The sequence below is a fragment of the Conger conger genome, chromosome 16 (genome assembly GCF_963514075.1).
Source record: "Conger conger chromosome 16, fConCon1.1, whole genome shotgun sequence".
NCBI lineage: Eukaryota > Metazoa > Chordata > Actinopteri > Anguilliformes > Congridae > Conger > Conger conger.
In genome coordinates, this window is record NC_083775.1 from 11,576,216 (window position 1) to 11,603,343 (window position 27,128).

Genomic DNA, 27,128 nt, shown 5'->3' on the forward strand with positions numbered 1-27,128 from the left:
AAGCCCTCTTTTATGAACCCCCATTAAATATGGACTCAGTAAATGCTTTGATTTGATTTAATGGATATGCCATTAAATCGATTAATACAATCAAGTCAAACTGAATCACATCACCGCACCCCAAATGGAACCCAGTCAAACATAACTGTGAACTAAGAGTGTCAGCCAGGGATCCGCGCGTTAAGCGCAACACAGAACCAAAAATGGAACAGGAGCACAACAGCAGCTAATACAATTCCCAAATATTGAAATGACAAAAACCAACAGGTATGGCAACAGAGAACTGTAAAAAGAGCTGTCAGAGCAATGCAGAGCTTCTGTTTGAGACCCAGAGAAACTAACAGAGCTAACAGAGAAGTTTCTCTCAGAAAGGAAGTGCAGTGGCATGATTACATCTGTGTCTGAAGCTGGAATATTCATGTTAAAAACTGCACTGATAGTCTTTTAGCCTGGAGCAGGCTATACACCAATAGCATGTTAGGCTAAAGCATACTATGCACCAATATCATGTTAGCCTAAAGCATACTATGCACCAATATCATGTTAGCCTAAAGCATACTATGCACCAATAGCATGTTAGCCGAAAGCATACTATGCACCAATAGCATCTTAGTCTAAAGTGAGCTACAGACCAATAGTGCATTAGCCTGAAGCCCAAAATGAAACATACTGTGAAGTGAAGGGGGGAGCTTTCTTACCAGACTGTTCCTCTACAAAATAATCCCTGCCACATCCATACACTCTATGGTCAGGGGTGGCTAGATCTATGTCCAGCTAATACTAAAGAATCCTTGCCCCTCCCACAGTCTCTATAGACATGGGATGCCAGATCAATAATAAACTCAAACCAAAGAATCCCCCACAATACCCACACTCTCTATGGGTAGGGGTTGCCAGATCAATGTCCAGCTCCAAGGAAGCCCCACCACACCCACACTCCCTATGGACAGGTCCTGAATCCCCTTCCTACGACAGGCAGTGCATACTGATGGGGCGGAAGCCTGCAGCAGCACCAGCCACTGTCCAGATGGCTGTAGGGATGGCGGGATGACGAGAGGGTGGTGTGGGTGGGGGGAGATCATGTTTGAAGGGTTAAAGCAGCTTTGTGGATTGGACCACCCAGCTGTTTCTCAGAAAGGCACCCGTGACTAAGACGGAGTTATGGCAACGTTAATGGTGCTACATGGGTAGAAGGTTGGTGTCTGATGGAATTTGCATGTGCTTCTTTAGCAAACAAGCATTTAAATGTTGCAGAGCAGAAGACTCACCATGTCCACAGACCATAGACATCCTATATCTGAGTCTCCCCTTCCTCCTGCTCGTCTGTATGTTGTTCTCCTGCTCGTCTGTATGTTGTTCTCCTGCTTGTCTGTATCCTGTTCTCCTGCTTGTCTGTATCCTGTTCTCCTGCTTGTCTGTACCCTGTTCTCCTGCTTGTCTGTATCCTGTTCGCCTGCACATTAATACACTGTTCTCCTGCAAGCCTGTTTTGCTACAGGTATACCCTGTACAGCCTGTTGTATGCTGGGTATACCCTGTACAGACTGGTGTACGATGAGTGTATCCTGTACAGTCTGGTATATTATTACTGGTGTCTTTAATTTTCATTCATTCATTTTGATAAAATATATTACGGGCAATATCTGGGTGTTGTAAAGGTTTTTCTAGACTGGCATGCGCTTTTCTTACTTTTAGCACCTACCCTAGAAAAAGTCTCTGCACAGCCCTGCTGGTCTGTGGAAACTGTGGTGCTGTGACTGGTGTTTTTACCAGGAAGCTGATGGGCCCTGTGCTGCTACGACTGGCCATCATGGGCAGACACTAGGGCTTCGGGGGTGGGTTAAAGAACCAAACCATGTCCTTTAATTTGCAGTAAACCATCGGAATGTGAATATTCATGAACCACGTATGGGTGGTGTACACCCATACAAATACAACTGCAGTGCAATATTGCAAGGTAAACTAAATGAGTTTTCACCAGGTACTTATGCAATTTTGATTTCCTTGTTGAGTCTATCTCTTTTGGCTACTAAAATGTGAAATATGTGTACATCTCAGTACCACCTCAGTGGTAAGCTTTTGAACCTATTTAGACTTCTATACTTAGTAAGTTGAATCAAATCATGGATCATGGTTTCTGTACCCTGAACATTTAACTCATCAAATCAAAGGTGAGTAACACTAAGCCAGCATTTTCTTCGACAACGTCGTCAAGTATTATAAATATTCATGTTTTCACCTTGTATTAGAAGATTTGGGTTACAGCGTGTTCCATAACACTCCGAATACAAAAACAGTCATTTGACTGATAAGAATATTCCTTTTCCTTACTCCTTCCTTACTTGATCTCATAACAATGAAATGCATAAATATGGCATTATGGTCATATATTCAGTGATTCTTAAACTAGGGTTCGCGACCCCATTTGGATGCCATATTTATGCACCCAAAAACTTTTGTGGGGTCGCCAAATGATTTGTTTCTTCAGTCGGAAATTAGCCTATTATTACGCCAGGTGAAACAACAAACAATAAAATGTCAATAAAATGTAAATCAACTTCTCAACTTCTTCCCGGTTTTTTAAAAATAAAACAAAACAAAACGACATAGCCTACTAGCCACGTTTCTTGCGTTACTAACCACGATAACTTGCATGGAAAATGGACAGGTGGCTGCTAAAAGAATCTTCCGCGATCCTCAGATGGGACAAGTCTACAGGCCGGTGAGAATAAAAAAGAAACACCAACGAGACGTCGCCACTATCAGAAGGAGTTTCAGAAATATGGATTCATGTGCCAAGTTAAAAATGAGTTCGACCACCCACAATGTGTAATTTGCGGCGATGTTCTGGCAAATGAGAGTTTAAAACCTGTCAAAATGAAACGACATCTCGAAAGCCGACATCCCGATGATCCTTCTCATTAACATAGCCTATGTATGTTTTTAAAGAAAATAAACCAGAGGAAGAAACTAAAATAAATAAAGTGAGATCGTTATAGCCGTGTTTCTGTCTCTCTCCGCCTCCAGATTAGCTGCTCTGGTGTTGTGACTCTTGGCTCCCGTTTTAGATCTGGACTGGATCTGATGATTTGTGCATTTGTTTTATCGTGATTGCTTTTTTTTGTTCCGGTTCTTGTTAGTTTTAATAAATTGTTGTAGCCTAGGCTATTTCTTACATTGCCTTATTCGTGTTTGCTTGATTGACAGTTGTTAACATGGGTTTGGAATGGGTTTTGGGAAAGTGCGGTCGCCAGACCTCCCCAGTATTTTTTGTGGGGTCGCCAGGCAAAAAGTTTAAGAACCACTGATATATATGATCATTCCTCAATTAAAACAGCGTCAACACCAACTTATTCGCAATAATAACGAATTTTAAGAATGCGCTTTGTGTAATGGAATATTAATTGATTTCTTTATAATGTGCTAAATAGTTGCATGCTCGTCTCTTCTCCAAAAGCGGAGGTGCAGAAAGCGGTAGGAAACGAGGCCAGGGAGTCTTGTCAGCTGTGAAACGAGCTCGTTTTTCAGAAATTCGTTGCGCTGTTCTCGCTGTCTTTATTTCTACCGATCAGGCTAACCCGAATGATCCCCTTCAGTTTAGCAGTGGGTGGCCAGTCCTTTTACGCACGCGGGTTCCTCCATACTGAAAATATACGCCCAGGTAATAGAACGCACGTCGCAGTAAATATAAATATTTATATTTTTTATTTTAGCTCTTCGTTATTCCGTGTCTAATTTGAATGCGTAGCATGCGTTTTTAAACGAAATCTCCAACGACCATATCGCAATGGAAATAGAGAAGTGGACACACTAGCTTTCCATCTGACGAATACTTTTTAAATGTGTATCTTAGCAGTTCTATGTAAAATGCTGTATAATAACATAAGCATGAAAGCGCCGCGTTTGTCTGTGCTCATATGATTATATGGTACGTGTTGTGATTACAACATTTTTTTGTCCTCCAAAAACAGTAGTCAAGGTAAAATATACAAACAGCGCAGGCTACACAGATTTTACGGAATCCTTCTCCACTGTGTAAGAATGTTGAACATACAAACTCGTTTTAAATATTTGCGGTTGTTTTATATTTTAAAACAAGCATAAAGTGCCACATGTGATGTACCCCAGCCATTGGGTCGCTGGTGCCGGAATCCCCAGGAGTCTTGACTCTTTACGGTCTCCGACCCGGCATCACGTGCCCGAGCTCTCGGTAAAACACAAGTTTGGAATCTCAGAACGAGAAGGAACCGCGGTGGATACAGACGCTTTCAATGGTGCAGCCAATTTGTTGATAATGGATACGATTTTCAGAATTCGCACGGCACAGACAACTTCGCGTGATTTCTTTTTTTTCATTACACTCGCTTATGAGTTGATCTGGACCTACGTCAAATGTAAAGCAAGAAAGAAAAAAAAACCCATTGGGAGCGTGCAGATGGATTGCGATAAAAGACTGCTTCGCTTCGGGAGGGATTACTGTGCATTGACACCAAACGCAATGGTTACAGGAACTTGTCATTCCACAACTGTAAGGTACATTTTGAATGACTGTTCTGCACTTCTTCGATTGGTGTTCATCAGTCAGTTGTAAGAGGTGACCGAACGTCTATCGTCCCCATTGTTTCATTCATGGCAAAAAATAAACATTTTCGTTTTTACGAAGTAAACATTTCCATTTAATTTACGGAATGTATTTGATTAATTTACATTTTAATGTTTTATGGTAGGCTACGTTTTATTTTCGTGCTTTTTGTCTTATGATGCTATCGATGGATTCGTTTGAAAAATAAAGCCCGTATATCACGATGCTGTTTGACCCTCACCCGCGCTATTACAGGGCCCCATTGCCAGCCGCACTATCATGACTGATGACGAGGAGGTGACGGCACCTAAACCGGTATCGGATCATGGCCCGGGTCAGGGTGAAACCCTGAGTGATGACGAAGAAGGGGGAACAACTAGAATTCCTATTCCCGACCAGACTGTATTTCGGGAATCCGGCGGACGCGATCCAACCCCGGATCTGGTCTCGGATGACGAGGAGCAGGTTCCCTATCCTGCCCTCGCTCCCGTGGTCTTCTTCTGCGTTAAACAGACCACGCGTCCTCGTAGCTGGTGTCTGATGGTGGTTTGTAACCCATATCCTTTGCGCTGCGCCTCGCACGCGCAGCTGTTCTAGCCTCGTGCCGCAGTTTGTATTAAGGAGTGTTAATCGCTTGGTACGCCGAGAACGCCCGAGGATGGATATTGAAATTTGAGTACTTGTATTCGATTGTAGTGTGCAGACAAGCAGGCATTTGATGGAGACTGCCTCTTCCATAAAAGCTTGATTCATTAATGCATATTAGTTCTGCGATTTAAATGTGTATGCCACAGAGGGTTGCTATTTTATTTAACCATAGATCATGGATCACTTAAAACTTCCTGCTGAGGCCAATTACAAGTTCAAGTACAACTGTTATTTATAAGTAAAGAACAATTGATTTGAAATTTTACGAGGCCAAATCCAACTGCAAAGGAAAAAAATAGGCCTAATAAATGGATGGCCTGATAAATAATTATGTTCTCATTGAAGAACACCAGTGTGTCCGAGGAAGGTTGGTGGTTTTTAGCAGAGCATAATACTGTAGCTATAAAGGTAATTGGGTGCTTGCAATTAAGTGAAAGTACTGTTTTTCCTTTGCTGACTTAAGATGGTTACGAATTGTTCCCATGTGAAATTTGTCCATTTGACTGACAAAGGTAAAACAAGGAGAAATGGGGTCAAACACAGTAAACTGTTCCGTGTTAATTAAACTCTTTATCATGTGGTCTGGAGTGTAAATGTAAATGTTTGGCATTTATATAGCACCTTTATCCAAAGGGCTGTACAATTGATGCTTCTCATTCACCCATTCATACACACACACTCACACACCAACGGCGATTGGCTGCCATGCAAGGCACCGATCAGCTCGTCAGGAGCATTTAGGGGTTAGGTGTCTTGCTCAGGGACACTTGGACACAGCCCGGGCGGGGGATCGCACCGGCAACCCTCCGACTGCCAGACTTACTGCCTGAGCCATGTCGCCCCTGGAGTGTCCCTGGCTAGACTTCGTATGCACCTGTATATAGATTTGGGGAAATATTTATTAACATATATTTAAATTTAAAAGGGTTTCTGGTGGATGCCTTTGATCTTGGGTGGGGTGGGGTGCGGGGGGGTGGGGTGGGAGGGGAGGGTATGACTGTGTGGCAGAGATGGGGACTCGAGTTGCACAAACATGGGGTCCAGACTCGACTCGGACTCATCAATAAGGACTTGTGAACAATAAGAGTCTGGAAAATACCATCATGGAAATGACGAAGTGAATAATGTCACAGCCAATTATTACTTTTCAATTATTTATATGAAAGATATTCCTTAGTTAAAACACACCCGACGTTGTTTTACATGCCACACCATGCATCTTTCAGTTGCAACCATAGCAACACCCTACACTGCAGCATCGCTCGCTCAGATTACAGTTGCATTTAAATACTTCAGGCTCAGCAAGCCGGACAAAATGATTCCAAGTAGCCAAAAATAAATTAAAAGATGCGGGAGCAACCACGTCAAATTTCAATAGACATTTGAGAACTCATACGGAAAGGTCATTCAGTTTTTCAGCACCGGCTTCCTGTGGGAAGCTGTTACATTGGTGCTGTGTATCGGAATGAGAAAAAGGTAAATTTGCAGTCAAAAGCTTCAGGGCACCAATGGAAGCAATGAAATTTAGCTTCATCCAGCACTGTGTCCATTGTAGATTGGTGGATGAGGATGCCTGCACAGCAAATAAATTATGTAATGCAATAATGAATAAATAAAATAAAAAGCTTCTACTACTGTGGGTATGTTGGCTGCAAGAGGAGGTTGCCGTACCAACATGGGCAGTTAGCCAGTGTGGGACTTTGCTGACGTTTCAGGAGATCAGTAGTGCAACCACACCGGCCCCTCCCCGGAAGCCTCCAGACGGTTATGCGTCATGTGTGACAGGCAGATCGACAGCCAGCTGCCCCAGTTCTGTGACCACCGCTACCGTCCGTGGTCAAACTATGGTCGTTATGAAAGCCGTTATAAAGAATATCTCTGAGTTCCTCTGAAAGTTCTGCGTTTTGTGGAGTTTGGTTTGTGTTTAACTGAGCTGTGTGATGGGAGACGGAGCTTGATCTCACTCTAGAACAGGGGCTCGTGTTGAGTGTTGGGCCTGACTCTGTGTGATGGGAGAAGGAGCTTGATCTCACTCTCGAACAGGGGCTCGTGTTGAATGTTGGGCCTGACTCTGTGTGATGGGAGAAAGAGCTTGGTCTCACTCTAGAACAGGGGCTCTTGTTGAGTGTTGGGCCTGACTCCATGTGATGGGAGAAGGAGCTTGGTCTCACTCTAGAACAGGGGCTCTTGTTGAGTGTTGGGCCTGACTCCGTGTGATGGGAGAAGGAGCTTGGTCTCACTCTAGAACAGGGGCTCTTGTTGAGTGTTGGGCCTGACTCCGTGTGATGGGAGAAGGAGCTTGGTCTCACTCTAGAACCAGGGGCTTGTGTTCAGTGTTGGGCCTGACTGTGTGACTTTCCCTTTGCACACGTGACCATACTCTCAATGCCCCTTCACACGGGCGGTCATGCTCAGTCGCTGTGATGTAATTTGGTACCTGCTGTCTGATTGTGTGGAAATATGCTGTTCTTTGAGGCAGTGGCTGTGCTAGGCTGTGCTGTTGTCACAGCAGTGTTTCTCAACATGTTGTTCATGGTGCCCTGTCGTTGCAGGCCTTGTCCTGTGGTGTTATTTGGTGGACTGGTCAAGTAATCAGAAGGTTGTGAGTTTGTGTATCTGTGTTTTTGCGTAAGTGTTGCATCGCATTCTTAGAAAATAAATGTTCCATTAAAATGAAGAGGGGAGGTTCTAACTAGAACTATAATGAATTCTCCCAGAAGTGCTCCTGCTCAGCTGTGTAAGTAGGTGGTGTGTACACCTGCCCCAAATAAGCACCTCAGGCACATACCCAATTGACCCAGTTAGATAACCACTGCTGCTAACTTTAGTCAGCTGTTTTTTCCTGTGAACAACATTAAGTTTTGTGTCCGAAAGAGAGAAAGAGGGTGCGGCCTGTAGTGTAGTGGTTAAGGGACCCGCAAGGTTGGTGGTTCGATCCCCGTTGTAGCCACAATAAGATCCGCACAGCCGTTGGACCCTTGAGCAAGGCCCTTAACCCTGCATTGCTCCAGGTGGGATTGTCCCCTGCTTAGTCTAATCAATTGTAAGTGAAGCAAATTATTTAATGTATTTAACTCTCTTGGTTTTCTTTCTCAAAAAACACCAACACTGTCTGAAGCTGTCTTTATCTAGGGCGTCAGTAATAGACCTGACTGTGGACTCGGCACACAAAGCAATGATTTCTGCTGCAGTCTCCAGTCCGCGTGGTGATTGACAGACAGCCAGACCACTGGAGGGAGAGAAAACCAGGATTGCCAGGAGATTACTGGACAGAGGTGCCAAAAACTGCACAGATTATGGCTGCAGTGTTTGTGTTTGGATGTCATTGATTGATGTTGCATGGCCCCAATGCATACTCTTGCCTGAAAGAAGTACAGCCAATGCCTTTGACCTTCAGATTATGCTGAATCTATTCAAATATGCATTGTAAAATGCAGACCTTATGTTTTAGCATTCATAGATGGGAAAAGACAAATCAGTATGGAAGCACCAAAGTTCCAGGACGTAGTTGTCCTTCTACAGGTTAGCCCCTCCCTGTTCCCTGCTTCCAGTCACTTAGTCCTGTATGACTCTGTACTGTCAGGCTGTTGTCCTGTATGACTGTACTGTCAGTCTGTTGTCCTGTATGACTCTGTACTGTCAGGCTGTTGTCCTGTATGACTCTGTACTGTCAGGCTGTTGTCCTGTATGACTCTGTACTGTCAGGCTGTTGTCCTGTATGACTCTGTACTGTCAGGCTGTTGTCCTGTATTCCTCTGTACTGTCAGGCTGTTGTCCTGTATGACATGTATGTGTTTGGCACACAGGGTTTCTCAGTATTGTCAGGCTGTTTTCATGCTGCTCTGTACTTCTAATGGTTTGATGTAATAAACATCAAGCGGCTCCAATTTAATATTCCATGAAATTAATATACATATTTGTAATTAATATTTTGAATCACAAAAGGTTTTACAAGGTTTGAAAATATATGCTGTCCCATTCAGGTTAAGCCTTAAAACAAAGTAATACAATAAATAAGTACATTTGAATTCATATTAAATAATCCAAGCTCTGTCTAAACCATTTTCGAAATCATTTTCGGAGTTGTAACTGTAGAACTCTTTTGTAATGCTATCATGTACAGTAATATTATCAGTAAGAGCAGCACTGACAGAGAACAGGAATAATAGCAGTAAGAGTGACACTGACAGAGTTGGGCCGTGTGTTTTCACTGCACTTTGCTGGACCCAGTTCAGCAGGTCAGAGTTTGGTCAAAGGGCACATCGGCACTCTGCTGCGTGGATGCACATTTGCACGTCACCGTGGCGACCTGGAGCTGCGCTACCGTGATGTCACATCCACTCTGGCTTCACTGAGGATTAGCCCAACTGAGGTATCGCTAACACCCTGAGGGTCTCTTCTTCAGAACTTTGGAGAAGGAAAGGAGCACTGTGTTTCTCCATTATGTTTCTACTCCAAACAAGTGCTGCGCAGTGTATATTGTAGTTTGTTTAGTGTAGTAAGAATTACCGCCGCCATTTTGTCTTCTTTTAAAAAATTTTTATTGTATCTGATGCTGTCGTAAACTACCAAGCACCAGAAGCCATGTGATATGCTTCTTGGAACAAACATCACTGATGTCTATTGGTGTTGGTAAGACAGGCAATCTGCAGCAAGGTTGTACAGCTTCTGTGTGATCATGTGATTTGTTTCTTTTCAATGACATGGAGGCTGCAAGGCCTTGCTGCTGATTGGCTGTCTTATCAATATATACAGATATCGGTGAGACTTTTTCTGGAAGCATTTCACATGACCTGTTTATGGTCGTGTTTGGTTTGGTGGTGTACTCCCACATCAGGTGAGAATTAGGCCAATGATTGGCATAGTGGTGTTTATTCTTATTAAAAAAGACAGTGATTCATGTATTGTGCAGCCCTCCTCCAAACTGCAGTAGCTCTCAGGTCTACAGTTTCATATTCTGCAGCTGAGTCAGAGCTTTGAGGTTTGATTGCCCCAGATACAGAAATATCCAGCATTCAGAGCAGCTGCAGAATATTCCGGCGTATTTCTGCTTGGTGGCCAGCGCAGTTACCCCACCAGCAGACTGTCTGTCCCACTTCCCCCCTGAACCTCAACTCCAGAAAACCTTGGCCTAAAGCACTTTGACACTGTTATAAGGTGCATATTGGCAATGTAAAATGCAGCCCAGTCTATGATTTTGTGTAGTAATTCAATTTTTCACAGTTGAACTCGGTAGTTCGGTAGACAACATGATGTGACAGGGTGATATTATCACAGCAGGCACGGTAATAATAATAGTAGAGTTGAAGAGTCTTCAACTTGCTATTGCACAAGCTATAAGTATCAAATCTTAATTTCAGCCCCACAAATCCACAATCTGCAGTACTCCTACTGAGAGAAATCAATCATTTATCAAGTGGTCATACTGATTTCTGCAGTGCTAGCAGCGTCAAAAATCCAGGTTAATCTCAGAGTTTGAGTCTTTCAGCTAAGCACTTTCAGCTAACTAATTAATGTCAGCTGTCAATCTAGCTGGCTGTGTTCACTGCACCCCTTACCACATAGGGGGGAGATGAAAGTAGTTCTGGGTAACATAGGAAAATAACACACTGGAGCTGATTCAGAAAAAGGCTGGCAAGATAGCAACTGAAAAAATGGAAATAGTGATAAATTATACAACCAATCGCTGTTGGTGTATGAATGGGTGAATGAGAAGCATCAATTTTACAGCGCTTTCGATAAAGGCGCTGTATGAATGCCCACAATTTTCCATTTACCATATATGTCCCCACACATACACTCAGTGAGCACTTTGTTTGGTATTTATTATTCTTATTTTTTAGACTTATTAAGTCTTCTGTTGTAGCCTATCCACATAGAGGTTTGATGTGTTGTGTGTTCAGAGATGTTCTATTGCATACCACTGTTGTAATGTGTGGTTATTTGTATTACTGTCACCTTCATGTCAGCTTTGACCAGTCTGGGCCTTTTCCTCAGACCTTTCTCGTTAATAAGTCGTTTCTGCCCGCAGAACTGCTGCTCACTGGATGCTTTTTTTGTTTTTCGCACCATTCTCTGCAAACTGTAGGGACTGTTGTGTGTGAAAATCCCAGGAGATCAGCAGTTTCTGAGATACTCAAACCACCCTGTCTGGCGCCAGCAATCATTCCACGGTCAAAGTCACTGAAATCACATTGATTGATGAAGTATTTTTTGAGGTCATATATGTTCCAAATTAAAAAGAGTATACATGCTTAACCAATCTGTCAGAAGGTATATTTCAAATGTTTAAGTTATAAACATTGATTGTAAAGTAAAAACCATGCACATGTCACAGTAGAATGTGGGGGAAAAGTTTAAATTGCGCAAAGTAGGGGCTGTGTTTGGGTCAGTGGCTGTAGAAAACCACGATTCACACAGCTGTAGGGCCCTTGAGCAAGGCCCTTAACCCCACATTGCTCCAGGTGGGATTGTCTCCTGCTTAGTCTAATCAACTGTAAGTGAAGCAAATTATTTAATGTATTTAACTCTCTTGGTTTTCTTTTCTCAAAAACAGCAACACTGTCTGAAGCTGCTCACAGCTCAGTAATGACTGCTACTTATTTCCTGCTTAAGGAACTCGTGTCCTAGGATATAACTAACAACATGTTGTTGATGATGATTTTCTTCAGATGGCAATGAAACGGTGACCAGTCTCTTAGTTCCTCCGGTGTAGAAATCTGTTTAATTTCCAACATCACAATATGTCCTCTCTGGGTCTTGTTTCACAGTTTGCGTGCTGGCAGACATCAGGCGAGGAAGAATGTGCGCTCTCACAAGCTTGCTCATGCCAAATATTTATTTCAGATGCATAAGCAAAAAAAAGCAATAGAACAGAAAAGCATGGCAGCCAAAGTCCCAGTCCCCACTAACCACTATATCTACACCCTGCAGCTTTTCAGCATAAAACATGTATTTGTTTAAATATTAAATGCTCTTTTTCAGGAGGCAAAAGCTTAATGCAGGTAATTGGTTTGTTTCCATAACGGCTGTTGGCCTGAATAGGACAGATTGATGGCTCAGGGAAGGTCAAGGTCCTCTAGGCCTCATTGTAAAGGGGAGGGAAGAATACCCATTTAATTTAATTAATTCCAAAATCATTATACATTGTGGGTGGTCTGTATTAAATAAAGAGAGGTGGGGATGGTTCTACTGATGAATATTTCAGTGCATGTAAAAGGATGTTGTGTTGTTGTGGTTCTGTGTTCTGAATGTGGAATGGCTACAGAGTGTTCTTATTTAAAACATATTTAAACTGGGTCATTTTCTTGAAGAGTGGCAGTTTGAGTCCTGATAAACAAGGCCGCATTAATTCTGCCCTGTTGGTGTAAACCTGTTGGAGCCTGTCAGTCTGGAGTGAAGACGCCTGATTAGTTATGTAATCCAGTGCAGTGCTCTCTGTGTGCCTTCCTGTAGACAGCAGAGTTTTACATGGCTGAGTGCGTTAGATCACCTGAAAACCTTGATTTCAGACTCCATGAAAGGAGCACGGGGCAGCGAAGGCTAAAGGCCTGGCGTTATCTCCCTTAGTCAGATACAACGTCAGTGGGCATCTGTGTTCATCTTCCCCCTTTCCTCTGAGCGTCTGTGTTCATCTTCCCCCTTCCCTCTTTTCCCCTCTGTTTTTCTCATTTTTGAGGTTTAATTTTCAGACATACCGTAATGCTCTCACTTCCAGGATGAGTGGCTTAGCCATGTCCTCTCCACACTTTGTTATTTGGAAGCAGGATTTTTCCCGGCTTTGGCCTGCTGCTTAACTGACCCATAACTTCTGGAAATGCACACTACACCGATGACATTTGATATCGAAATGTCACATTCACCTAAAAATGATCCCTAAACACAAACAATTCAGGTGCAGATATCACACCTAGAGTTGGTAGTTGGTCATGATGTGGTCCATCATATGCCATCCTGCAGCACAAATAAAAATGGTTGTCTTTGACCTCAATAATAATTTCCCAGAAAATGTAAAAAAAAAAAAAAAGTTTTATAAATAAATGGTTGGCATTCATATACTGCCTTTATCCATACATTACATTATTTTGTATCATAGATTCTCAGTAAATGAGGCCAGGTTTATTACAGTTTTTTACAATCACTTTGACACTACCTTGAGGTCATTTTTCAGAACTATAGACACAAAACTCAAAAGGGATAATCAAAATGCACATTTTCCAACTCTTAACTCTTTCTAAACATCAATTGCTTGGGTACAATATACATAAACCAAAAATAATTTGTTCATTGAACCAAATCACTTGTTCACAATGATACAACTTAACATTCAAAGTATTAGCATTTCACAATCAGATATACACATTAAATGTGAAAATACTGTCTTTTCATTCATTACAACACATCTAACTACCGATGTATCCAACTACTCAAAATGATAAATAACTGAAACATTAGTCCGAAAACATAGTTTTATGGAAAAAGATTACTTGTAACAACATTCCATGTTTAGATCATATCACGAATGTTTTAGGATAAATTTATCGATTGACACTTTTTTTTCTTTGGAACAGGATCAATTTTACAACATTATCATTGAATGTAATATTGCAAGGTTTTCAACCTTTTTTGACGACGTACACGTTTGAGCTGGTGGTCAAATGACTGATGATTGATTTTACATGGTGGTAAGAGCAGGAGTAAGGATGTGTATCCACCTGCAACAACATAGTGACAACATGGAGCAGTCACATTTACATTTACAGGCTGTCACATTACAATGTTTTACAATGACTTCGACCCTAATTTCACAAGCTTCTGCTCAATTTTCTAAAACTTAGATGCAACACTCAAAATGGTAAGCACTTGTAACAGCCCATTCGCCTGTTCAAATCATGCACTGTGCATTCATATCTTTGAAGAAATCTTGCACTTCCAAACTCATTGGTTCAAATTCCTCATTTTTCATGAAATACGATGGGAACATTTGTTTAGATTGCCCACACAAAAGATACCTATAGCTTTACTTTTTAGTTGTTTACTGTATACTTAAAAAAATACTTGATATATGTTTCAGTATGGTCTTTTTGTGGTTCTAAATGAAGGGAATAGTGGAAACAGTAGAAGAGAGTGGAATCATTGAAAAAAAAAAAGAGAATAATGTATACTCTATATTTAAAATATATATAATGTATATAATTATAACATACTATGGGTTTGTTTCACAGTAAAATTATTATTATTTTTTTTACAATTGCAAACAAGCATCTTGTGGCCTTGTTTATTTATGACGAGAAACAAGGCCACCTCTCTGAAGGAGTACTTGTCGTCTGCCATTCCATTCACCACCTCCACCTCCTCTTCCTCCTCCTCTCACAGTTTGATCTCTATTCTCACATGGATCATCTGACTGCTCCATGTTGGTGCTATGTTGTTGCAGATGGACCACATCCTTACTCTACCACTTCTCCATGATCTAAACATGGAATGTTGTTACGAGTAATCCGTTTCCATGAAACTATGCTTTAGCAGGAACGTTGCAGTTATTTATCTTTTTGAGTAGTTGGATACATTGGTAGTTAGATGTGTTGTAATGAACGAAAACACAGTATTTTCTAATTTAATGTGTGTATTTAATTTTGAAATTAAATACACGTAGGCTTGCTGAGGTGTCGGTGGGTTGTCTCTTGTGGTTGTCCTTGACTCCTGTGCACGTGGTTCGAGTACATGAGCATGCTGGTCATCCTCCTGAACTGTGTGACCCTGGGAATGTTCCAGCCCTGTGAGTTCAAATGGTCCACCATCCTGCAGGTGAGTTTGTGTCTGTGTGTGTGTGTGTGTCTGCCTGTGTGTGAGTGTGTGTGTGTGTGTCTGTTTGTGTGTCTGCCTGTGTGTGAGTGTGTGTGTGTGTGTGTGTGTCTGTCTGTCTGTTTGTGTGTCTGCCTGTGCGTGAGTGTGTGTGAGTGGGTGTGTGTGTCTTGTCTGTGTGTGAGTGTGTGTCTGTGCGTCTGTGTGTGTGTGTGTGTGTCTGTCTATGCGTGAGCGTGTGTCTGTGCGAGCGTGAGTGTGTGTGCGTTTGTGTTGGTGTGTATGTGTATGTATGTTTGTCTGTGCATGCGTGTGTGTGTCTGCATGACTGTGTGTGTGTCTGTGTGTGTCTGCGCTTGTCTGTGTGTCTTTCTGCGCGTGTCTGTGCCTGTGTGAGTATGTGTCTGTGTCTGCGTGAGTGTATGTACGTGTGCGTGTGTTCGTGAGTGCATATGTGTGTCTGTGCGAGTGTATGTGTGTGTGTGCGTGTGGGTGTGTGTATGTCTGTGCATGAGTGTGTGTCTGTATGCGTGAGTTTGTGTGTGTGTTTGCCTGTGCGTGCGTGCGTGAGTGTGTGTGTATGCATGTGTGTCTGTGCATAAGTGTGTGTCTCTGTGTGTGTCTGTCTGTGCGTGTGTGTGTGTGCATGTGTGTGTCTGTCCGTGAGTGTGTCTGTCTGTGCGCAAGTGTGTGTGTGTGTGTGTATCTGTCTGTGTGTGTCTGCGTGCATGAGTGTGTGTCTGTGCATGAGTGTGTATATGTATGTGTATGTGTGTCTGTGAGTGTGTGTGTGTGCATGTGTATGTGTGTGTGTGTGTGCGCGCGTGAGTGTGTGTGTGTCTGTCTGTGCGTGAGTATGCGTGTGTGTGTCTATGCATGTCTGTGCATGCGTAAGTGTGTGTGTGTCTTTCTGTACATGAGTGTGTGTAGTGGTAGGGGGTTGGGTTCACCTTTGTCTATGTGTAATTGTGAAGGGGGGATGCTTATACCTGTGTATTTTTTTGTGAGTGGGGGGGGGGGGGTCAATTTCATGTGTAATTGTTAATGGTTTGGAGGTACACTTACTGTCGACTGTCTTTGTTTAGCTTTGGAGATTAATTTGAAATTCATGTCTTTGACAATTTACTACTAACTACTTTTGTGTGACAACTATACAATATATGTGTTACAAAGGAAGACTGTGTTAAAAGTAGCAGAAAATGTGTTGTCCTTAACTAGATGTGGAGATGTGTTAAAAAAATGACACATTATGTGTTGTTTTTAACAAATCATCTTTTAGACTGTGTAATAGGCTGGGGAGATGCTGTTTGATTGTAGCATTGCCACTGCAGCCTGTTTAATGTGGCTCCAGGTGATCCTTTGTGTCTGACTTTGCTCTTCCACAGGTTTTTGATGACTTCATTTTTGCGTTCTTTGCTGTGGAGATGGTCCTCAAAATGTTGGCGCTAGGGATTTTTGGGTCTAAATGTTACCTGGGCGACCCATGGAACTGGCTTGACTTCTTTATCGTCATGGCCGGGTCAGTACATCTCTCTGACTCTCTTTCACACACTCACTCACACGCACACACACACACACACACACACACACACACACACTCTCACACGTGTGTGTATGATTTGATGGGAAGGCTAATGGTGCGCCGCGGTGGGCTAAAACGCTCTCTGGAGTCAGCGCTGAGCAGCAGGGCTCCACAGGGCCTGTTCATGGGAAACAGCCTCAGCAACCTAGACCACACCCAGTTATTGTACAGAATATATTTTACCCCCATGAGTGAATGAAAATTAATCATAGCAACAGTAATAATGCACTTTCTATCACTTAAATCAAGTCAAAGGGGCACATTGGCCACTTGGGGCAAAAGGGGCAGGTACTCGGGCACCTGGAGTTACCCCCCTCTGCGTGTGCCTGCTCCGCTTGCATTCCTTCAACATACAAACCGTTTATAGAGCTGCGTGTTTACTCACGCAGTTTGGGTTAAGTACCTGTGCTTGGAGGGTGGCAATTCCCCAGTAATCAAACACCTTAAATCAATATCTCTATCTCTCTCTCTCACTCTCTCTCTCACTCTCTTTCACTCTTTCTCTCACTCCCTGTCTCTCATTCTCAGTCCCTCTTTCTCACTCTCTCACTCTCTCTCGTTCTCTCTCTCTCTCACTCTCACACTCACTGCTTGTCTCTCTCTCATGTTCTCTCTCTCTCTCTCTCATTTAATTTTTTTCTTATGTTGATGAAACATTGTGGTGTTGCCGGGACTCACACATTCCCTGAAAAGCTTATTTTATGTGTTTTTGTGCATGGCGAAACTGAAAGGCTGTTAAAAAGTTTTACACCAAAACATTTTACTGAAATAAGGTTGCAGTTACACTTAATTCAGATGCTTTCTCAAGTACATTCAAAATTCAAACTCAAATGTAATAATGATGAGGTGAAAATATGCATAGGCTTCTGCAGTCGCCAGTGAAACTGTGTTTGTCTTTGGACGATCATTATCATTTAAACATCAGCTTAATACTTAATAACTTCTGGCAATATGTAGGACTGCTGTTTTATGAAGGTACAGGACAATTTTCTGGAATACAGAGCCAAAGAAAAGTCTCTTTCTGTTCTGTACTATTTCATAATTGTAATTGGCTGCATAAAGATCTTTACTCATTACCTTTTGAGTGTAAATACATTTTTACTGCCAAAATAATAAGCAGAGGGAATGGGATCACTCCTTTAAGGGAAGGGAATTTCTCACAAGTGAAATTATAATCAAGATGATTATAACTATGATACAGCCTTTATCATAACTTGTACTATGATTGTCATAATAGCAGCCTTTGGATCTGATAATAATACGGTGTTATGGAGTAGCTAAGTGGACAGATTAAGAGATAGACTTGTTGTATTAATGTAACATGTGTTGTAACAGTGCCATTTATAGTTTTGGAGAGCAGATGTTAACATGTTGCTGTTTTGAAATTCTCTTCAGTGTACTCTCACCAGGGGAAGCCCTGCAGGTTTGTGAAACAGGAAGTGATGTCAGCTGGATTGGCGGTCCTTGCCTTGTGATTGGTTGGACTCATGCTGCGCTGTGCTTCTCTCCAGGATGTTGGAGTACTCGCTGGAAGGCCACTACGCCACATCAGCCATCCGCACCGTTCGTGTGCTCCGCCCCCTCCGCGCCATCAATAGAGTCCCCAGTGAGTGACCGCCATGGCACACACACACACACGCACACACACACACGCACACACACAGACTACACACTACACACACACACACACACACACACACACTACACACACGCACACACACAGACTACACACTACACACACACACACACACACACACACTACACAAACACATGCACAGACACACACACTACACACACACACACACACACACACACATACACACAGACTACACACACTACCCAAAAGTGTTTCTTTACAAAGCACATTTTGGCCAGTACATTTCACTAACGGAAATCCTGAACTCACCAAACTTTTCCCTGTACACCTAGCTGTTTTGGTCAAAGTTAAGGACCAATGTTTGTTGGCATTGGCATTGTTTGATTGCGTAACCAAACTCCTGGAGAAGGGCTGGACTCTGTTCTTTTCTGGAGTTGCTCAAGGTGAGAGGCGCCGGGCGGGTGTGGGGATACTCACAAGCCACCGGCTGAGCGCCACTGTGTTGGAGTTCCACCCGGGGAACGAGAGGGTCGCCTCTCTGTGACTACGTGTCGCTGGGGGGAAAGCTCTGACTGACGTTTGTGCTTATGCACCAAACGGCAGTTCAGAGTATCCGGCATTCTTGGAGTCACTGGGCGGCATCCTGGAAAGGGTGTCGCCCGGAGACTCCATAGTTCTGCTGGGCGACTTCAACGCTCACATCGGCAATGATGGAGAAACCTGGAAGGGGGTGATTGGGAGGAATGGCCTGCCTGATCTGAACCCGAGCGGTGTCTTGTTATTGGACTTCTGTGCTGGTCATGGATTGCCGATAATAAACACCATGTTCGAGCATAGGGTAGCTCATAAGTGTACTTGGTACCCCAGAGCACCTTAGGCCAAAGATCGATGATCGACTTTGTGGTCGTATCATCAGACCTGTGGCCGTATGTCTTGGACACTCGGGTGAAGAGAGGAGCAGAGCTGTCAACTGATCACCACCTGGTGGTGAGTTGGATCAAGTGGCCAGGGTGGCTGCCGGACAGACCCGGTAAACCCAAATGTGTAGTGAGGGTGAACTGGGAACGTCTGATGGAGGCCCCTGTTCATGAGGTCTTAAACTCCCACCTCCGGAGGAACTTCTCACACATCCCGGGGGAGGCTGGGGACATGGAGTCCAAGTGGGCCATGTTCAAAGCCTCCTTTGCAGAGGCGGCAAGCAGGATCTGTGGCCAGAAGGTCATCGATGCCTGTCGGGGCGGCAACCCAAGAACACCAGCGGTGAGGGAGGCCGTCAAACTGAAGAAGGAGGCCTTTCGGGCTTGGCTGGCCCGGGGGTCCCCTGAAGCAGCAGACAGGTACCGGGTGGCCAGAAGGGCTGTGGCTTCGGCAGTCGCTGAAGCAAAAACCCGGGTATGGGAGGAGTTCGGGAAGGCTATGGAGAAGGACTTTCGGTTGGCCTCGAGGAAATTCTGGCAAACCATCCGACGACTGAGAAAGGGAAAGCAGGGCTTGTCTCAGGCTGTTTTCAGCAGGGAAGGAGAACTGCAGACCCGGACTGGGGATATTGTCGGGCGGTGGAAAGAGCACCTGAACCCGAACAACACGTCCTCTGTGGAAAAGGCAGAGCCCAAAGACTCGGGGGAATCTGCACCTATATCCCTGGCGGAAGTTGCTGAGGTAGTCAAAAAGCTCCTCAGTGGCAGGTCGCTGGGTGTGGATGAGATTCGCCCTGAGATGCTGAAGGCTCTGGACATTGTTGGGCTGTCTTGGCTGACACGCCTCTTCAGTGTCACGTGGAGGTCAGGGACAATACCTGCAGAGTGGCAGACCGGGGTGGTGGTCCCCATTTTGAAGAAGGGGGACCGGAGGGTGTGCTCCAATTATCGGGGTATCACACTCCTCAGCCTCCCTGGGAAAGCTTACTCTAGGGTGCTGGAAAGGAGCAGCGACAGTCTAACCTCAGATTCAGGAGGAGCAATGTGGCTTCCGTCCTGGTCGTGGAACAGTGGACCAGCTCTTTACCTTGGCGGGGTTGCTGGCGGGGTCATGGGAGTTTGCCCATCCAGTCCACATGTGCTTTGTGGACTTGGAGAAGGCTTTCGACTGTGTCCCCCTGGGGAACCCTGTGGGGTGTACTGCGGGAGTATGGGGTACCAGGGCCGTTGTTACGAGCCATCCGGTCCCTGTATGACCAAAGTGAGAGCTGTGTCCGCATTCTCGGCACAAAGTCAAGCACTTTTTCAGTGGGTGTTGGACTCCGCCCAAGGTTGCCCTTTGTCACCGGTCCTGTTTGTGGTATTGCATGGACAGGATCTCAAGGCGCAGCCGAGGTGAGGAGAGTGTCCGGTTTGGTGACCTCAGAATCGCATCTCTGCTTTTTGTGGATGACGTGGTTCTGCTGGCTTCATCGGACCGCACTGGAGCAGTTTGCAGCCGAGTGCGAAGCGGCTGGGATGAGAGTCAGCACCTCCAAGTCTGAGGCCATTGTTCTCTGCCGGAAAACGGTGGATTGCCCCCTCCCGGTTGGGAATGAGTCTTTGCCCCAAGTGAAGGAGTTCAAGTATCTCGGGGTCTTGTTCACGAGTGAGGGTAGAAGGGAGCGTGAGATCGACAGGCGGATCGGTGCAGCATCAGCAGTAATGCAGGCGTTGCACCGGACCGTCGTGGTGAAGAGGGAGCTCGATTTACCGGTTGATCTACGTCCCAACCCTCACCTATGGTCACAAGCTTTGGGTAGTGACCGAAAGAACGAGATTGCGTATACAAGCGGCCAAAATGAACTTCCTCCGTAGGGTGGCCGGGCTCAGCCTTAGAGATAGGGTGAGGAGCTCGGACATCCGGAGGGAGCTCGGAGTAGAGCCGTTGCTCCTTCGTGTCGAAAGGAGCCAATTGAGGTGGTTTGGGCATCTGATTAAGATGCCTCCCGGGCGCCTCCCTCTGGAGGATTTCCGGGCTCGTCCAACTGGGCGGAGACCCCAAGGTAGACCCAGAACCCGCTGGAGAGATTATATATCTCTCTTTGCCTACTGCCACCGCGACCCGACTCCGGATAAGCGGGTGACGATGGATGGATGGATGGATTCTCATGATTAACAGTTTAACCATGTGTGCAGTCTCATGAAGGAGAATAAAACATATTTAAATGAAGTCATAATTTTAAGATGTCCTACAAAGTGCTGTCTTGTCCGGCTTATCCATTGCATTCTTCTGCATGTGAGTGTGATTTACCTGACAATTTCAGCGTATTAACATTTCTCTCCACGCGTGCATCAAGCGTGCATCTTCACGGAGCCATTTGCAATGCATGAGATAGGAGCCTACTGCGGTACATAACAAATAACACATTTCCTGGGAAACGCTGCCTTTAGCTCTCATTAGGTGTAATGAACTGTTCTCTCTTATGGTGGCATTTTTTCATAAGACAAACGGTGCAGGCTCACACACAGTGTGGGAGAGGAATGGGGATGTATTTTGTTGCAGCCATTAATAAACAGCGGCCTGTAGCGTAGTGGTTAAGGTAAAATGACTGGGACACCTAAGGTCGGTGGTTCTAATCCCGGTGTAGCCACAATAAGATCCGCACAGCCATTGGGCCCTTGAGCAAGGCCCTTAACCCTGCATTGCTCCAGGGGAGGATTGTCTCCTGCTTAATCTCATCAACTGTACGTTGCTCTGGATAAGAGCGTCTTCCAAGTGCCAATAGTGTAGTGTAACCACAGTGAAGAGGCAGGCGACAGTTTATATTCCCCCTCATTTGATGCGGACGGTTCAGCTGTACTGACATCAGTGTTGGGAGCTGCCTACAGCGGATAGTGACAGAAATGCATTGAACAGCCTGGGATCCGTGATTTCCTTCTTTTCTGTAGCTGCCTTTACATTTTACATTTACGTTTTAGTCATTTGGCAGACGCTTTTAATCCAAAGCGATTTACAAGTGGGCGGCACGGATGGTGCAGTGGGTAGCACTGCCGCCTCACAGCAAGGTGGTCCTGGGTTCGAATCCCCGTCGGCCGGGGCCTCTCTGTGCGGAGTTTGCATGTTCTCCCCGTGTCTGCGTGGGTTTCCTCCGGGTACTCCGGTTTCCTCCCACAGTCCAAAGACATGCAGGTTAGGCTGATTGGAGAGTCTAAATTGCCCATAGGTATGAGTGTGTGAGTGAATGGTGTGTGTGCCCTGCGATGGACTGGCGACCTGTCCAGGGTGTATTCCTGCCTTTCGCCCAATGTATGCTGGGATAGGCTCCAGCCCCCCTGCGACCCTGTTCAGGATAAGCGGGTTAAGATAATGGATGGATGGATGGATTTACAAGTGCATAGGTTCTTCCACAAGTCAATGCTTCACATCCATAACTAGGAAAATACATAAGAAGTGCTGTTTTAAACATATAATCATTATAAGTTAGACAAGAGGGATAGGGATATCAGAAAGGGGGTGGGGGAAATCAGGAAGGAGGACTAAGGTAGAGTTTGAAAAGGTGTGTTTTTAGTTTGCGTCGAAATAGGGGGAGGGATTCTGCTTTCCTGACAGTGGTAGGCAAATCATTCCACCACTGAGGAACCAGAACGGAAAACAGGCGTGAACGTGCAGCTCGGCTGCCAGGTGCTCGTAGTGAGGGAACCATAAGGCGACCAGAGCTGGCAGACCGGAGTGGTCTAGCTGGGGAGTAGAGAGTGATCAGGGATTGTATGTAAGGTGGGGCACTCCCCTGAGCAGCCTGAAATGCCAACACTAGGGCCTTGAATCGGATGCGTGCGGCAATAGGAAGCCAGTGGAGGCCAATGAGAAGCGGGGTGACATGAGCTGACCTGGGCTGATTGGTGATCAGGCGGGCTGCAGCATTCTGGACCAGCTGGAGGGGCTTGATGGCACACGCTGGGAGACCGGCTAAGAGGGAGTTGCAGTAATCCAGGCGGGAAATGACGAGTGCCTGGACTAGGAGCTGGGTGGCTTTCTCCATCAGGAGATGACGGATACGGCGTATATTGTACAGAAATAACCGGCAGGTTCTGGCAGTGGAGGATACTTGTGGAGCCAGGGTGAGGCAGTTATCAAGCGTTTCCCCAAGATTCTTTGCCGTATGGGAGGAGGAAACTAGAAAGTCCTCAACAGTCAGTGAGAGGTCGATTGACGGAGAGGACTTAGCCAGGATGTAGAGAAGCTCAGTTTTGGCAAGGTTAAGCTTCAGATGGTGGGAAGTCATCCACGCAGAGATATCAGCCAAGCAGCCAGAGATCTGTGTGGTGACCTGGGTATCGGGGGGGAAGGAAATAAAGAGTTGGGTATCATCGGCATAAGAGTGATAAGAAAAGCCATGGGAAGAGATAACAGAACCAAAAGATATAGTGTATAGCGAGAAGATGAGAGGACCGAGAACTGAGCCCTGCGGGACTCCATTTTGTAGGGGGGAGGGTCAGAGACTGAGCCCCTCCAAGTCACCTGGTAGGAGCGACCAGAAACGTAGGAGGAAAACCAAGCGAGTGCAGATCCTGTGACACCCATCCCAGTCAGTGATGAGAGAAGAATCTCATGGTTGACTGTATCGAAGGCGGCCGACAGGTCGAGGAAGATGAGGACAGAGGAGAGGGATTTGGCTTTAGCAGAGTGGAGTGCCTCAGTGACCGCGAGCAGGGCGGTCTCAGTGGAGTGGCCACTCTTGAAGCCGGACTGGTTTGGGTCATGGAGATTGTTGTGAAGAAGATAAGTGGACAGCTGTGAGCAGACCCCCTGTTCCAGAGTCTTGGTGAGGAAGGGAAGAAGAGAGACAGGCTGGTAGTTGTTCAGGGCAGAGGGGTCAAGAGTAGATTTTTTGAGCAAGGGAGTGACTCTGGCCCTCTTCAGGGAAGAGGGCATGGTGCCGGAAGAGAGGGAGGTGTTGATTAGAGAGGAGAGAAAAGGGAGAATGTCATTAGATATAGATTGTAGAAGGGGAGAGGGGATGGGGTCAAGAGGACAGGTGGTCGGGCGGTGGGATGTAAGGAGTTTCAATGTGTCGGAGTCAGAGAGGGGAGAAAATGAGGTTAGGGAGTTGGGGAAGGTAGGAGGGTCAGCAGGGGGAGAGGGTTGGGAGAAGGAATTGCGAATGGCATCAACCTTTTCAAAGAAGGAGACAAAGTCATCAGGTGTGAGTGATGAGGGGGGTGGGGGGGGAGGGGGGGCCAGAAGAGAGGTAGAGACAGAGGAGTGAAAAGATGATAGGAGGGCATGGAAGGAAGCTATATCACTGGGGAGACAGGACCTTTTCCATTTTTTCGCTGCCTGCGGTTGGGTTTGGACAGCTTGTAGAGCATCAGAAAGCCAGGGATTGGGGGGGGGAGGCCCAAGCTAATTTGGTGGTGAGGGGACACAGAGAGTCAAAGGAAGATGAGAGGGAGGACATGAGGGTTGTAGCAGCATCATCGGGAGACATTCGAGAGAAAGACTCCGCGGATGGTAGGGAGGAGAGGATTGCAGATGAGAGGGTGGAGGTAGACAGGTGGCGTAGGTTCCACCGACAGGTGACAGTGGATGGTGGGAGAGATGGATGGGTGTTAGAGGAGAGTGGAAGAGAAACAGAGATGAAGGAGTGGTCAGATATATGGAGTGGTGTTACAGAGAGGTTGGTTGTTGTGCAGCTCCTTGTGAAGAGGAGGTCAAGAAGGTAGCCTGCTTTGTGGGTGGGAGGGGAAAGTGTGAGGGTAAGGTCAAAAGAAGAAAGGAGGGAGAGAAAGGTAGACTGGGTGGACTCTGAGTTGAGATTGAAGTCACCCAGGAGGATGAGGGGAGTGTCATTTAAGAGCCTATGGCAGTGTTTCAGTCCGGTTCATTCAGCACCAAGATCACGCTCTGGATATTCTCTCAAATGCTGTCATGTCTGTAATAAGGCTTCCCCCCCCCCCACATCGGTGTTTCCAGCAACTGTGTGTGTGTTTGTGTTTAAAAGATGAGAGGCACAGCTGTGTTATGTATGTATGTATGTATGTATGTATGTATGTACATGTGTATGCCTGTTTACTTTCTGTAATTATTCATGTAGCAGTCACAGTGAAAGGTCTTTGACACAGGGTGATGTGTTTTTTGGGTAATCAGCAGCCCAGGTTTGTGAGACTGTGTAACAGGGCGGGTGTATCGGCTGTTCTGCAGGTATGAGAATGCTGGTGACACTGCTCTTATACTCGCTGTCGATGCTGGGGAACATCCTGCTCCTCTGCTTCTTTGTCTTCTTCATCTTCGGCATCGTGGGGGTGCAGCTCTGGGCCGGGCTTCTGAGGAACCGCTGCTTCTTACAGGATGATCTGAAGACGTAAGAGCCACCACTCTCAATCCCTCCCTCTCTCTCTCTCATTTTCTCTCTCACTCTCTCACACTCTAATTCCCTCTCTCACTCTCACTCTCCCTCTCTCTCTCACACTCTTTGTTTCTCTATCTCTCTCTCCTGCTTTCTCACTCTCTCTCTCTCTCTCTCGCTCTCACTCTCTCTCTCACTCTGTTTCTCTATCTCACTCTCTCCTGCTATCTCTCACTCTCTCACGCTTGTGCTCTCTCACTCTCTTTCCCTCTCGCTCACTTTCATGCTCGCTCTTTCTTGCACTCTCGCTCACTCTATCTCACTCTATTGATTTCTGTCTCGCTCTCTCTCTTGCTCACTCTCAAGTGAGCTTAATTCATTCTTCCATCAGGCCCCATGATGCTCGGCTGTTGTGAATGTTCAGTAACGCCTGCGTCTTGCTTTGCTCTCATCAGGGAGTACAACCTGTCGCACCTGAGCCCGTACTACAGGCAGGAGGAGGGCCAGGAGAGCCCCTCCATCTGCTCCACCGCCAGCCACAACGGCATGCTGCGCTGCCATAACCTCCCCCCCCTCAAGCAGGACAAGGTGGAGTGCCGACTCAACGTCTCCCACCAAAACCTGGCCATGTACGGGTTGGACGGGGCCGGCCGGAACAGCTGCATCAACTGGAACCAGTATTACAACCAGTGCAAGCCGGGGGACCACAACCCCGACAAGGAGGCCGTCAACTTCGACAACATCGGATACGCGTTGATTGTCATTTTCCAGGTGTGCTGCCAGACCTCCCTCATCAAATACAGCCTGGCAAATTGGGGTAACTGGGCTTGAAACCTGAAGGTTAGGAGTTCACATCCCAGGTTAATTCCAAAAGTTACACCCTTGAGCAGTTGGCGGACAAGGAGGGCTGTGTCTGTTACTTAATTAGTCCTAACATTTACGCCATCTGACAGTTTAGCAATGCTTCTTGATAAGCGCATGAATGACAGCCAAACACTGTTCTTGGGTCCCTATATGAGATGTTTTACTGTGATATAATCTATGAGTGAACCAGTGATGGTGTATATAGCAAATTGACTCAGTTGGTCAGGGTAATTGATGAAACTAAAAACCTGTATAAACACCAGCCCTGAAGGACAGGAATTGTCTACCCCTACCATTGAGTAGACTTTATACCCTTGGAAAGGTACTACAGTAGACTTTCCACCCTTGAGTAACTGGCAGGAGTTACGACAGTAGACTTTACACCCCTGAGTAACTGGCAGGAGTTACTTCAGTAGACTTTACTCCCCTGAGTAACTGGCTGGAGTTGCTATAGTAAAATGTACACCCCTGAGTAACTGGCTGGAGTTGCTATAGTAAAATTTACACCCCTGAGTAACTGGGTGTAAAGGAGAGTCTGACCTGTGCTGTGAATGACACGTTGAGAAGGGAGCAGTTCTGGAAGTTTCAGTGGATGAAATGCTAAAGAATAACAACATTAAAAACATTATTATGGGTATTAACTACCTATTGGTTCATCAGGCCTCAAGTTGCCTGTAGATGGGTTCTTGCTGCTGGGCACTGTTTGAGGTCTGTGGTCCCAGAGCCTGTCAGGGAGAGCAACCAGGCACCAGATGGAATGGCCGCACATTTAATACGTGTTGCGATGAGGCTAAATGACCCTCTC

The 27,128-nt window shown here is 45.5% G+C and overlaps 1 protein-coding gene across 1 annotated transcript in view; it reads left to right on the forward strand.

The window, feature by feature from the left end:
- The first annotated feature begins 5,107 nt into the window (after positions 1 to 5,107).
- The window catches only part of LOC133114038 (voltage-dependent T-type calcium channel subunit alpha-1H-like), a 57,511-nt gene continuing 35,490 nt past the window's right edge, over positions 5,108 to 27,128 (forward strand). Inside the window, 6 exon segments of the mRNA XM_061223234.1 lie at positions 5,108 to 5,139; positions 14,941 to 15,037; positions 16,420 to 16,553; positions 18,128 to 18,222; positions 25,315 to 25,474; positions 25,915 to 26,230. Of these exon segments, the coding sequence (XP_061079218.1) occupies positions 5,123 to 5,139; positions 14,941 to 15,037; positions 16,420 to 16,553; positions 18,128 to 18,222; positions 25,315 to 25,474; positions 25,915 to 26,230 (819 nt within the window). The 5' untranslated portion in view covers positions 5,108 to 5,122.